General features: G+C 44.3%; 1 protein-coding gene across 5 annotated transcripts in view; it reads right to left on the bottom strand.

The window, feature by feature from the left end:
- The window catches only part of DOCK11 (dedicator of cytokinesis 11), a 1,133,414-nt gene that overhangs the window by 129,305 nt on the left and 988,549 nt on the right, over nt 1–15,560 (bottom strand). For all 5 annotated transcript variants that reach the window (XM_086918718.1, XM_086918717.1, XM_086918722.1 and 2 more), the window contains one exon: nt 12,422–12,535. In XM_086918718.1, the coding sequence (XP_086774844.1) occupies nt 12,422–12,535 (114 nt within the window). The remainder of the gene's footprint in view (nt 1–12,421; nt 12,536–15,560) is intronic.

Raw genomic sequence — 15,560 nt, forward strand, 5'->3', positions numbered from 1 at the left:
TAACTAACTATCCAATCCAAACCAAATAATTCCAATACACATCATATAACTCCAGAACACATAACTAAGAAATATTTACATTTACAACACTAATAACTCTAACTTTCCTTTTTTTAACCCCCAAACACACAGATCTGGAGCTTAGCTCCTACCTCTTTGTTTTTTCATAAACAAAAGGAAAAGCTGTCCACACAGTTCCATTCCACACAATTCAACTCCATACATTTCCAATCCACACCACAAAATTCGACACCAAACATAATACTCAACAACACACTTCCACATCATGCTACAAAATTCAAAAGCACACCTCATAATTAAACTACAGTACATACCACTCCCCAACACAAAATACCATTCGATATAATTACACACCATAACACACAATCCCACTCCACATAATTCCAATACATTCAATACCACATAATTTCACAGTGCACCATGCCACACAATTCCACCACACAAATCCACACCACACAATTCCACGCCATGCAATTCCAAAACTAACTAATCAAATCCAACTCACAAAATTTCACAACATACCACATACATACACTCCATAACACTTACATCAAAAACATTACCATTTACAATGGCAATAGCTCTAATTTGAACAAATGCGAGACCTATTGCATTTCCAATGCTTGTTTAATATGTGTCTGTGTATCTGTGAGCCTTGCTGTGAGTGTGTCTGTCTGTGTGTGCTTGTATAAGCATGCATGTGTGTATTTTGTTTGTGTGTGTGTACGTGTCTTTGTAGCACTTTCTGTGTGAGTCCGTTGCCTATTAACATTCCAGTGTGTGAGCCTCTGACCTTCCTTGTGTGTATATCTGATTGCACGTGTGCCTGAGCATAACTGCTGGTTATTTGGTATGTGCCTGTTCATGAGTGTGACAATGTTGAATTGGTACTTGTTTCAGTGTGTGCTTTTGTGTGCAAGTAGACTTCTCTATGAGAGTACCTCTGGGCATGCATGCATTACCTGCCTACATATGCCCATGCGCATTTGTGCCTGTGTATGTTTTAGTAGGCCACAGAGTGTACCCATTTGTACAAGCATGATTCTCTGAACCTCTGTGTGCATGCTTGTTAGGTCTCGGCTGACCCAGCTCTTGCGCTGGTCTGGCCAGACCTTAAGTTAGAAGGGCTTCAAAACGAGATTAGGAGCAGAGCAAACCTTGTCATGCTCATTAAGCGCCTGCGATCACTTTCACTTTCGCCCGCGATCACTTTCGCAGCGCCCCTTTAATGTTCTCGTTTGAAGAACATCAAACATCAAAGAACATGTTGTTATGTTATTGGAAATGGAAAATACTTTATTGTTCGATTAATAAAAATCATTACAATAGAGAACGTGCGAGTACTATAAAACATTTGTGATGAATAGTTTAAAATGTTTACATTAATACCATCACAATAGGAATAAAAAAATATAATTCATCGAAGAAGTCTATTTAAAAGCGTAATAGCCTGTTAAAAAAAAGATAGTTATAAACCTTAATTATCTGATTTTGGTTTTTCCATCTAATCAGGTAAAATACAGACATTTACTTATAAGAGCAGCATTTAGTTTACTTTAATGATATAGTTCGTGGTTTGAGGTGGGGTTCCAAGGGTGTCAGTCCGTATATGTGATGAGCCCACCACATACAGTGTTTTAAGGAATTTCCAGGAGAAGGACTGGTCAGGACATATGCCGAGGCCAGGTCGGCTATTCTTCGGTAATGCATAGGATTGTAGGTTAACCATTGGTGGCTCGCAGAGCCTCGATGTTTGTAAATTCTTTTGCTGTTGCTGTAACAAACTTGCTGAACCTGATGTTAAGCTGTGGGTTTTCCAGGTTCATTGATGCAAGAATAGCCTGACGGCGTGTGCGAATACCTAGTTTGTTCCATTCGCCCTTTAACAGTTTCCTTCGGTCATTTTGAGCTACAACACAGAGGCATACCACATGCTCGATTGTTTCTGTGCTGCTTCCGCATCCTCTGCATGTTATGTTTGGATTTGCACGTCACCAGCCCGGCAGATGATACAAAAATGGCCACTCACCCATTCTAAGGGCCAAAAATACATTTTTCCACTGCAATGAGTATGTGCATGACAGATGTTGTCCAATGGGCCCTGGCTTAAATCTTGATATAACTGACTAGGCATGCTTACCTTGAGCTAGTTGAGCTCTGTCGGAATGGAAGGACCAGAGGCGGAGGTTTCTTTTGATGTGGGTTTTAAGTACCTCCTGCGATGGGTTAGAGGTCCAGATTTCTTCCATATCTAGAAGTTGTAAGGAATGCTGCAGGTAACGCCGGAATGAGCTACCGATTTGACCGGCTGAGATCTCCAGCCACAAGAGGGCCTACAGGCTTCCCTCTCTGGCGTTGCGCAGCTTATTGCAAAGCCTAATGAACGCTCCACGCCCAATTGCTTGGTGATCTTGTAGGCCAAATTCTAGTTGTACTTGAGCTGGGGAGGAGGACTTAGGTAGGCCTAGTACCTGTTTAAATATTCTTGTTATTATTTTGTTTACGCAACTGTTGTCTTACTCTTGCATGATCTCCTGGCTGTAAGTGATAAAGTTGATGGTTTTTGCCTTCATTACAGTTATAAATCGGGTTAGGCTGGGACCTGACAGTTGTCTTGCAAGGGTTTTAAAAGCCACTTGGATAGTCAAGGCTTTGGCTTCCACCTCGTCTCTGTGTTTCGAGAATGTTTCCCTTATGTCCAGGTGAACCCCCAGGTACTTATAAGAATGAGCTCCGTCAACGCTTTTGCCGTTGAATTGCCATTCGCCACCTTGGTATTTCCTTTGCCCAAAGGTGATTGCCTTAGTCTTGGTTAGATTCAATTCCAGGTCGTTTTCAATGGTGTATAGGGACAGCTGATCGAGAAGTCTCTGCAGGCCCACCCTGGTGTGACTGAGCAGTACCAGGTCGTCCGCGTACAGTAGGTTACTGACTCTTATCCCAGCAAGTTTTGGTGGATGGGAATTAACTTTGTCGAGTAACTCTGACAAATCGGAAATGAAGAGGTTAAAATGTAGGGGCGCCAGCACGCACCCCTGTTTTACTCCACGGGTTGTTTGTATTTTTTCTTGACATGTGTGATCCATCCCCAAGTTTTATACGGATCCATGTGTTGGAATGTAGCGCGATTATAGCTTGGAGTAATGCTGATGGGATCCCCCATTTCTGCAATTTGAGCCATAATTTATTTCTGCGGTCGAAAGCGGCCTTGAAGTCGACGAAACAGCCATGCATCAACATTCTTGAGTTGGACACAGCAGAACAGAGATTGCGAGCAGGTTTGTTATAGTACCTGATTTTTGCACGAATCCTGTCTGATTGAAGGGTATAAGATGTTTATTTTCGGCCCAGGCTGCCAGATCTTGAAGCAGCAGTTTGGCGTAGTATTTTGGTTCCACGTCCAATCATCCTATAGTTTTTTGGGTTCGCTCTCTTGCCACCTTTATAGATTGGGTGTATAATTGCTCCTTGCCACGATTCTGGTAAAACTAGGTTAATCCGGCAATAGAAAAAGAGAAGTGCCAACTTGTTTGCCCAGAATTCTATGTCCTGTTTGAACAGAGACTGGGGTACACCATTTGGCCCTGGCGCTCCGTCTGAGCGGCCCTCTGTTATGGTTCGGGCAATTTTATCTACAAGTGTTTCTAAGGTTGTCGGGGCGTCTTGTGATGTTTCTATTGACTGGGGCGGAGGTTTCATGCCAGTTGTCGTTGGTGCCCTTATGTATAATTCGGTGTAAATTCCTGGTGTCTTCACATCCATTATGCCTGAAAGTTTGTATATTTTAGATTGAAAAGCCGTGGCTGATGATCTGACCGATAGGGCTTCTTTTTGTGACTCGTCAAAATGGGTTGTTAAATAGGATACCCCGTCGGTTTCAGAGATGTTAGCGCTGCATTGGCCTCTTTGTTTGTGTATTTTAGAGTTAACAAGTGACCAAAAAGCCTTTGAATTATCCTTTTTGCTTGCGTTTATCAATTTTAGCCAGAACTGCTCCGATCATTTGTTTTTCTCAGTAAATATAGCGTTTCTGAAAGCTTTTTGAGATTTCTTGAAATTGTTTTGGTTATGGTGGTCCCCTGGGATCCTGCGTGTTTGTCTTAGGGCTCTGTTGCGTGCAGTTTTTAGATTCCTGATTTCGCCACTTGTTGTTACCTGATTTCCTTTTCCAATTTTTCGTTTAATACGTGGGAATTTCTTAAGCAGTGCCCGAGAGAAAACCTCCCATGATGTAATGGACTGGGATATTTCAGTACCCGTAGGGTTTTGCTGGGCTCTACATTCGCTCATTATTGCTGGTATGGTTGAGTCGGTCCATTTCAACCTTTTCAGATTTTCGGTATAGTTGCCTTCTGTTGTCTGGCTGTTTGTAGCGTGGTGCATTAGGTGAGATGACAGGGTGGTTACTTGGGGGCGATGGTCGCTATCTACTCGGTCTACTATGGTGTAGTTTCCTTACTGCAAATGGTGTAATCTAGGAACGAATGGGTTTGACCATTTGTTCTTGTCCAGTTAGGGGGGTTGTCTTTGGGGAAGCGACCATTTAAAATTGTATAACCCAGAGCTGTAAGTTGCAAAACCATGTATTCGCCTAGTTTGCTATATTTGTTGCCAGCAGTTTTTTTGTTCCATGGTGTCTGGCCATGGTGCGTTATACTCTTCCGGGGCTTCTTGGAAGAGATTTGTGTTGAAGTCTCTGGACACTATGCAGGCTGGTCTTTTATAGTTACTTTGTATGTTACACAGTACCTGAATTAGATGGTTAAACTTCGTTTTTTTCTCCCTAGTGCTTGGTGAAATGTAGATATTGATCAAAATCAGTTGTTCAGTCTGTGTATAGTTGTTAATAAGTACGCTGGAGATCCAGTCTTCTTCGAATGTCAATTGTGTTATTTTAACATTTAATTTAGAAATGTAGATTGAGAGGCCACCGCTGGGTCGACCGGACTTATGCGTTTTCTGAGCGGGTGTTCTATATTCCAGATATCCTTCTAGTGGGAGGCTAACCAAGGACCATGTTTCCTGCAATAATATGGCCTCATGATCTTTGAAGAAGTTTATCAAATCTGGAGATTGAAATTTTGATGGGAGGCCGTTGATGTTCCATGAACATATTGAAAGAATTGGTTGAGTTCAATTATGATTACCACCGTCCAAGGCTGCTGGCAGCCACCCCAGTCTGTCACTGTGGTTTTTGTCTCCATTTTTTTTGGGTTGGCTCGCTCTTACTGGGGAACAGCCTTTGGCTGATCTTAAAATTGAGAAGGATCGTGGACCCTGGTTGCCTGATATGGCTGTGAGGTTTGCGAGAACCGAGGGGTACCGGGATTCTGATTGGGGTACTATTTTGATACCCCATTTGTTGAATAAGGCTAACCTTGATATGATTTCTTCGGTACGTGCTGTAGTTGAAAAAGTGATTAGCGTTTGTTCTGCGAACTGATTGCTTCTCATTGGTTTGAACTCGATAGAGATTAAGTCGTTAGATTCAATGTGGCTCAGTTCAGGGATGCATTAAAAAAGTTTCAGGATGTTACCTCTATTCAGGATGTCGTGTGGTCCTTGGCTGTAATATTCAGGGACAAATAGCAATTTATTTTTTAGATTGTTTGATGAGGGTTCCTGGCGGGAGGTCTTATGATTGTCTTTGACCATAATGTCAGATGGATCAGTTCTCCTTTGAGTGTAATGCACTTGTTGCTTAGGTCTTGCATTATTGCCTGCGATCTTATAAATGTCTTCGACCATGGGTTGTGATTGGTCCATTCTCCTTAGGATGTGTGGTGATTGTTGCTTATTTTTCCTGTCTTTGCCTCGAAAATCATGATCGATTTTATTCGGTAACGTCTTGCCCATTTATGATATGTCCGGGTTCATGAGCAACGTTATCTGGATGTTCTCCTTGCCTCGTGGCCTATACTCCTTGTCGTGTTGTTCCTTAATTTCCTTATCTTGGTTTGCCATTGCCGCACTTACCATGTTCGTTGGGACTATCGGGTCATCTAGTCCAATCTTGATGACATGGGGTTCCTTTCCCGGCCTAGTGACCTTTCCTGGTCGTCCGGGGTCGAGGGCTCCTTATGCTTTTTGCTGGCGACGGGAGGTGTTGACACCTTATCAATTAATACTGTGGATAATTGTATTAAAGATTTTTGTGGTGATGTAAGGATGTTGTCGGAGCTTGCGGTACTAATTGAACTAGATCAGGTCTTGTCCTTTCCGATACATGTTGGATCGCTGGTTGTGTTTTGAGTAGCTGAACTACGTTTGTTGCGTTTTTCCCGTAATCTCTTTCTTTCTCTTTTGCTCAGGCGCTGTTTTCGGGGGATTTATTCATTAGTCCCGTTCCTGGGCCGGCCTCTCTAACATCGACAATTTCCACTAACTCAGGAGTAGATGGATTGTCTTTTTTCTGCGTGGTGTTATTTTTATTGTTTAATTTGGTTGGTAGAAAAATGTCATACTCCTTGGGTGCCACTTGTTTGTCTCGATTGTCTAGGGATAGAACTGCTGCTGGAGTATCTTTTAATCGAATATCGGTTTTTAATAAAGATACCATATGATTTTTACCAGGGTTATTATGTTTTATGCTTTCCTCATTGGCTTCCTGAGTGGGTAGGTTAATTGAATGTGGACCTGGCGGACATGGTTGAGCTTGTGTGCTTGATGGTAATTTCTTTATCTCTGTCAAAACCAAGCCAAGAAACTGCGGTAGTGTAGACAGACTATCAATTATTGGTGAACAGCAGTATATTGCTTGGGTCAAGTTGACTTTTGATTGTGCTTTGGTTATTAGGGTGTTCAGGCCTTCCAGTTTATTATCGATCCCTGCCGTGTATACAGCTAATGTATTTAAGAGTTCTACTTGAATGTCAATTTTATCTGAGTGATAATTCAGTGCAGACACCGTGGATTGTAGTGTTTGTAGGAGCTGGGGCCAGATGATGGTGGAATCAAGCTCTATTGGGTCAAGGGCTGCTGTTGCGATGTTTATTTTGTTGGGGTCGGTCTTGAAAAAGGATAAGTCCAAGAGGGAATGGTCATTGGGCTCACATGTCTTTGTTTCCGATGATTTGTGATGGACTAAGACAGGTGGCGTTGTTGGTGTTAGCGACTTAATATTACCTGGAAGGGTTCTGGTCCATTGAGCGGCTTGGGGGGTGGATTCTATTTTATTTACAGAGGAGCCCAAGCTGTATGGATTCATTTCCTGCTGTGTGGGCAATCTGAGGGAGGGGGGAGAATCGTCGCTTGAAATTGTTATTGCAGATGAGTGCTGGTCCTTGTTAAGTTGTTGCACTTGTTGTAAGGCGGTGATAAATTTCCTGGCCTGATGTCTGGCCTTTGCCTGTTTTTCCCGGGTGTAGATGATACTTCCCTTGTTGAATGATCATCTGGAAACATGATAATGGCCTGGTTTTGAAGATGTTCGTGAACCACGGCCTGTACTTTAATCTTTGCTTGTTCTGTATTAGTAATAATTTGTGGCAACTGAATAGGTTGTGACAGTATTTCATTGGGGCTGGTTGGGGCTTGAACTTTAGTTCCTTGTTTTTTGAAGAAGTCTCTGAGTGTCCTCTTTTTTATGTCACTTGTTGTTTCGTCTGGCGTGTTATGCTGTTGGGTTAAAGGCGGGTGAGTCTTTTCAATATTGGTGGTACAGAGTCGCGTATGTGTTCAAAATCCTGCAAGTGGGTTGGTGATAGGGGTGACGCCGGGATATGGGGTTGCACTATCTCCAGTTCCTCAAGTAGTTCATTGTTTTCCTTATTCGACTTCTTGCGTTTTTTTGCGATCTCTTTTTTCAGCCTTCCAGACCGCATTGCTGAATCACAGTTTCAACCGGGCGTGTCGCTTTTTGCTTCAGTTTGCGGCTTGGCTCAGCTACTAACAGCTTGCAGAGATGGAACTAAAGCCGAGGCCGGTGCAGGGTGGGCGGTACAGTGCAGCCCGCGGTGGCAATGGCGGCTCTGTCGTTCAGCTGCTACGCTCCTCTCTGCACTGTGAACTGGATGTGCGTGTCGGCTCCCTTCCTTCCTACAGTTGCAAACAAGTAATCTTACTTGGGATGATAAGGCGATTAGCAGCTCCTGCCTTGCTAGAAGGCTAATTTGCGGCTCCTCTCTGCTTCCGCCACGCTGAGTGGGCAACTCGGGGCTCCTGCCGTGCTGTGTGGGAAACTCGCGGCTCATGCCGCGCTGTGATGTTATTCGCGGCTATCCGCCCACTGGGAAGCTACTCACGGCTCCCGCCGCATTGTGTGGGCAGCTCACGGCTCCTGCCGCGCTGTCTGGTGATTTGCGGCTGGCCGCCGCACTGGTAGACTACTCACGGCTCCCGCTGCGTTGTGTGGGCAGCTCGCGGCTCCTGCCGCGCTGTGGGGTGGTTTGCACTGGGAGAGTATTGGGAGACTACTCGCGGCTCCAGCCGTGCTGTGTGGGCAGCTCACCCACTGGGGAGCTACTCACAGCTCCCGCCGTGCTGTATGCTCTCTGCGTACTCTCCGCCCGATGGGAGGCAGCTCGCGGCTCCTGCCGCACTGTAGGATAGTTCTCCGCCCACTGGGAAGCTACTCGCGGCTCCCGCCGCATTGTATCGGCAGCTCACGGCTCCTGCTGCGCTGTAGAGTGATTCACGGCTCTCCGCCCGCTGGGGGGCTGCTCACGACTCCCGCCGCAACGTGTGGGCGGCTCGCGGTTCCTGCCGCGCTGTTGAGTGATTTGCAGCTCTCCGCCGCGCTGGGAGACTACTTGCGGCTGTTTGCAGCTCTCCTCCGCCGCGTCTCGAATGCTTTCCCGCTGTGCCCTGCTTGCAGCTCCTTTGGGGCGTCCTGCAGCATCCTACAACTCGTGGCTCACAGGGCTCGCGGGGGTCCCTGTACAGGGAGCACTCTGCCTCCGCCTCGGCAGCTTCTGGCGTTCTGGCGGTAGCGATGGCGGCACAACTGCTCAGCTCTGCTCTGCTCTGCGCATGTCTGTGAAAGTCTTAGAGGAGGCGGTATGTATATGCTTTGCTGCTGCCCGTTTGACTTACAACGTGCTTTCTCTTTCCACAAACTCGATGTTTGTGTTCCTTTATTTTGAGATGCTTTTAGTATTACTGCCACACACAACCACACACACAACCACACATAAAACAACACACACAACCACACAAAACCCCACACAAAACCACACCCACAACCACACACACACAACCCCACACACACACAACCACACACATACACACAACGACACACACACAACCACACCCACAGTCACACACACACAACCACACACAACCCCACACACAAACCACACACACAACCACACACACACACACAACCACACACACACAACCACATCCACAGTCACACACACACAACCACACACAACCACACACACAACTACACCCACAACCACACACACACAACCACACACAAACGACACACACAACCACACACACACACAACCACACACATACACACAACCACACACACACACAACCACACCCACAGTCACACACACACAACCACACACAACCCCACACACAACCACAACCACACACACACAACCACACACACAACCACAACTACACGCACAACAACACAACCACACACACAACCACACACACACACACCCACACACCCAGCCACACATCCACACGCACACCCACAACCACACCTGCACCCACAACTGCACCCACAACCACACACACAACCACACACACAACTGCACACACAACTGCACACACAACCACACACACACACACAACCACAAATCCACACACAACCACAAACAACCACACATCCACACACACACCCACAACCGCACCCACAAACAACCACACACACAACCACACACACAAACCACACACACAACCACACATCCACACACACACAAACACACATCCACACACACAACCACACACAACCACACGTCCACACCCACACCCACAACCCCACCCACACACACACACCCACAATCGCACCCACAAACAACCACACACACAACCACACACACACACAACCATACACAAAAAAACATCCACACACACACAACCACACATCCACACACACACAACCACACATCCACACGCACACCCACAACCACACCCACAACCAGACACAACACCACAACCACACACACAACCACACACCCAACCACACATCCAAGCGCACACGCACAACCACAACCGCACCCACAACCACACCCGCAACTACAATCACACACACATCTACAACCACACACACAACAACACACAACCACACTCAACCACACACACACACACACACAACCACACACACACAACCCCACACATAACCACACCCAACCACACATCCACACACACACACCCACAACCGTACCCACAAACAACCACACACACAACCACACACACACACCACACACACAACCACACCACACACACAACCACACACACAACCAGACACAATCACACATCCACACACACACACAACCACACATCCACACAACCACACCCAACCACACATCCACACCCACAGCCGCACCCACATCCACATCCACCTACACACAACCACACACACACAACCACACACACAACCACACGCAACCACACACACACACAACCACACACACAATCAACCACACCAAGCATTGGCCTATCCAATAGGTCTCACCTTTGGGACCTTATAAGTGTTTAGCCACGCAACAGTTGATGTGGTTGCACCAAGGATATTGTGCTGCATAACTAAATACTTAGAAGGTCCCAAAAGCGAGCCCTATTGGCTATGCCAATGCTTGTTTGTGATTGCAACTGATAAAAAGCTTGAAGTGAGCCTTCTGTGAACGAACTTGGTCACCCCCACACATGCCATGATGCTCTGTGTTCGAAAACACAGCATATTTTCTCCAAAAAGGTGAATCATTTTCGCAACCCAGGCCAAGCAGAGCCGTGTCAGCAAGCAGACCCATAGCAGCTGAAAGCACAAAAATGCTTGCAGGTGTAGGAGCCGTGCCAGGAACAGCCAAAGATCAAGGCAAGGAGAGAAGATGGTGCAAGGGCAGGAGAGCAACGGAGTAGCTGGAATCAGAGTGAGGATAAGATAAAGCAACATGAGCAGTGGAGGAATGCGACTTGAAGAGCGTGAGGGCGTGGGAATATGTATAACTATATTTAATATAAATTTAAATCAACATATATATTTTTTAAACAAGTGGGTGGGGAAGAAGGAAAGCCACACTTTGCGTGGCGGGTGGGGAAAGGGTTTGAGGGAGGAAGTAGCAACTTGGGAGAGAGTAACAGAACACATGCAGTCCATGTAGTGCTGAAAGGAAAAGAAGCAAGCATTGGCAATGTAAATAGGTCTGGTTTATGAATCCACTATTGTTCAAGACCTAGAAATCCATGTACGATAATGAGTGCCCTAGCTCTATGTATGCTGCTGCCAAAGAAAAATGTCATCAATTATTTTGTTATCTAAGAAGGATTATTAGAATCGCAATGTCATGTGTGTACCCATGAAAGTTAAACCCCAGGCAGCTGGGTAGATGAACAAAATGATTGTGGCTGTGTGGAGGCCTAGCACTTTTTGTGGAAGCACACAAGTTATGCCCAATCAAAACAAGTATTCCTGGCTCCCAATATGGAGGTGGATGCTCACATAGTTGTCAGGCTACAGCTGTGCTGTCATGGCAGACCACAAAACTGTAGTTCCCTAAATGAAAGCAGCATCAGCAGTGGAAGAAAACAAGTCAACTAATCAAACTACTGTGCGACCAAAAGCTTCTGGGAGGGCAAAACACATGAATAGGGAGGCAAGCCATCGACTAAGAAGGAGGGAACTGAGATAGACAACAGAAACATCCATTCATGATCAATGGGCTGACCCAAAGCCACAAAGTATATGTAATTTATTAGGAAAATACGCCCCCAAAAGACAACTAAAGTTGTCTGTAGCCTAGACCTAAAAATGATTCTTGCTATTCGAATCCTGACCAGCAATTAGTGTATTCCACCACTACGTTTCTCTTCTGTGATGCATGTTAAAACATACCAGTAACAAAAATAAAACATTAAACAATGAGCTGGTCCCTGAACTCATCCAAACGAAATCTACTATTTAATTCAGAACATCAGAATGGCCTTGGCTGTCGAATGGACTACAAGTGGATATCAGTGATGGAAATCACATTACAGGGATGCCAAACCTAAACAATTGATTTTGTGAAGCGATCCAGTCTTGAGCAGTGATATTGACTAAATAACTAAGAGAATATAAATTGATTCACTGAGTAGCAGAATTTGAGGGAGACCTATATTAGACATATTCTGGAATATGTCTTTTGTAATAGCCATTTCAATATATTCCTTAATAAAACTTTATGACCAACAATTATGTTCACCATGCATATCTCTAATGAACCACATGCACATTACTTACTTGTCCATAAAAGGCTACTCTGAAAAATGTGCCTAAAAGACGTTTCCCAGTGTGCATGACCTCCATAATTTTGGTATAGGCTCCATGAAGCGTCCTATAAAGCTGTGTAAGTTTCTGGAAAAGAGGAAGTAAAATAAAATGATTTTTTACATATTTCAACAAAACATACTGGATAGATTCAACACTGCATGTATGCATTTTGTTAAGGACAAGCTGTAGAACATTAATGAATACACTTAATTTATTGCAAGAAAAAGGACAGGGCATGAGGACGCATAATTTTTCTCCAAAAAGACAGTTATACTGGTATGTCGACGAAATTAAGACTTTTAGAGATATAACCGCAAAAAAGGTGAACACTGGTACTTCAACACACTCTCATAGAAAATAAAATAGAGGGAGGGAAATAAAATTACACCCTATTAGATTTAAAGTTAGATAAATGAAATTAGTTTGACATTCAAAATTCTAGATATATATTTTAAGTGATAAAATATATATTCATTGATTATTTCTTTAAAAAAATAAACTTAATTAAAAAAAATCGGAATAAAGTTGAAAACTTTAAAAACATGTTGTAAACGTTTTTGAATTAAATATATACCTTATAACAAGGCATAATAAATATTAAATAAAAATAAAAATAGTAGTGAGGGTGAACATTTTTTAATATATTGTTTTATATGTATAGGACTGAGTCACAAAGCCCAGTTCAATAATTTTCGACCACAACACCCTCCCTTAAATCAGGTCCCTAGTTTCTTTAGGAGATATAGATCTGAACAGACAAAGAGTTCATTAAGGGCCAGATGTACGACCAACAATTTTGCGACTCACAATTTGTGAGTTGCAAAATGGGATGTACAACAGTATCAAAGACACTGTTTGCGATTCCCAATGGGGTTGCAAATTGAGAGGCTCATGAATTATAATGAGCCACTAGCAATTTGAGACCCTATTGGCAATGGGAGGCCCTCCAAGATATGGTGGCCTGCTGGGTTCAATAGACCACCATGTCTGGGGCTGCTTTTAAATAAAGCAGTTTTTTTTCATGCAGCACGTTTTCTTTAAAGGAAAACGGGAAGCATTTAAAAAAAAGAAAAGAAACGTTTTAGTTTCATTTTTTAAGGGCACGAAGTGGTCCCTTGGACAACTGTCTACCATTAAAAATATTTACAGAGACTGTCACAGAGGGTAAGGGGTTCCCTGGGGAATACTTCCCATTTGCGACTCCATTACCACCCTATTGAAGAGGGTGGCAATTTGCGAGTGTTTTGCAACTGCAATTGCAGTCGCAAAACATAGGTACATAGCTTTGCGGTCGCTATTAAAAAGGGAATGCCCGTTACAAATAGCGGGTAGCAAAACCTATTTAGTGAGTCGCAAATTAATTGCGTCTCGCTAAATAGGCTTTGAACATGGCCGATGAGCTTTTTACATGCGCAAACCCGTTTGTGCATGCAAAAACGGGTCGTACATCTGGCCCCTAAGTGCGAATAATGTATCATAATAATACCTTATTTCAATCCCATCAACAATTCCTGCAAAGCAGTCCAGAGGGCTTACGATCACTACTCTTGGTGAAGACAAACGGAATGCCTTGGCCAGGCACATGGAATCTAAACAGTATTAGGACACCAGCAGTATCCACCACAATTGCTGCAAAGTATGCATCTACTGCCCTTTGACCAAGGGAAAAAGCCTTACAATCTATTGCCTTCTAAAAAAGGCTCACTTAAGTTAGTGAGCGCTTTAAAAAACAATAGTTTACGGAGGTGGCTATACATCTGCACCCCATGCTAGATGCAGTCCAGTGTTTAGGTTTTAGACCTAGTTGCAGAGGTATTTACATAAAATTCTAGCTTTTCCACTTTAAAAACACAAGCTGGTACAAAAGGGTTGAAAAGACAGTATTCACATTGTGGACATGTTCCCCATGTCCCTATGGACGGCATTATTTGTGCCTCACCATGGACACCACCTCCAACCTGCTTGAGGTGCTGTAAGCAAGCTGGAAACAATGGAACCAGAAGACATGAGTTCTAGTCCAGCTTCTCCATGTGACCAAATGGCACACTCTGTGTACTAATCATGTTATGAACTTGTTCTCCTGCTCCTACCTTTGTAAAGATTGGAATTACTTACAACTAGAATAATAACTCGTAGTCTGTAGGTGATAAGAAACTAGAATGGAACCCAGCACACATTGGATATTTCCTCTGGGGAGACAGCACTAGTTCTCATTAGCTACTCGTTGAAATGGGCCATTGTGTGAAAGTTACACAGGCCTGGCGGCTCAGTCTTGACCAATTTGTTTGATCTTTGTCCCCTTACCTGCAATGAAGTGAGAACTTTGAAACACGCTCCTATAGGAAATTCACTTTTTATTCTTCCACGATTATTATTTAATCATATGTTCACGGATATATGGTAGAGATATGGCAGGTAATGACTGCTGGAACATCACTATGACTGATTTAATTGAACAATATTGCATACTAGTTGTCAAGTCAAGTTGCTTTATTCTGCAAATATACAGCCATAAACAACACATACAAACATAAACATCATAAAAGAAGTAAGAGGAGATCTAAAAAAAAATACATAAAAACAAATGTATTAACCCCTTAGCTTGCGCGGCTATTCCGCCGCAGTGCTAACGGGGTGTGGGGGGGCCGCGCTGCGCTCCCGTACTCATGACGGAACCGCTCCGTCACGAGCCTCGTGTGGGCTGTGCTTGTGACGGAATGGTTCCGTCACGGCCCGCTCACCTAATAGAACGCTCAGCGCAGGAGCAGAATTCGCGCCACGCAGGCGCTGCGAGCAGGCCGTGACAGAACCATTCCGTCACCAGCCCAGCCCACCCGAGGCTCGTAACGGAACGGTTCCGTCACGAGCACGCAAGGGTTTAAAGAACAGCGATCCCCAAATCTGCAGGTGGGACATAACAGTGCCTGAATATAAAACATGTTTTTAATAGCCAGAACGCAATCGAAGACGGATTAGACCTTTCTAGTACCCCTACAGAGATCTCCTTGACTTAACAGCAGTTTATAAAAAGGCACCGACCCTTTGAAAACCATCACAGGTATTTAATAGGCTAGTTAACTAGCAAAAGGCTCAGTGGAACAAATAGTCA

Source organism: Lissotriton vulgaris, chromosome 4_1 (assembly GCF_964263255.1).
Source record: "Lissotriton vulgaris chromosome 4_1, aLisVul1.2, whole genome shotgun sequence".
NCBI lineage: Eukaryota > Metazoa > Chordata > Amphibia > Caudata > Salamandridae > Lissotriton > Lissotriton vulgaris.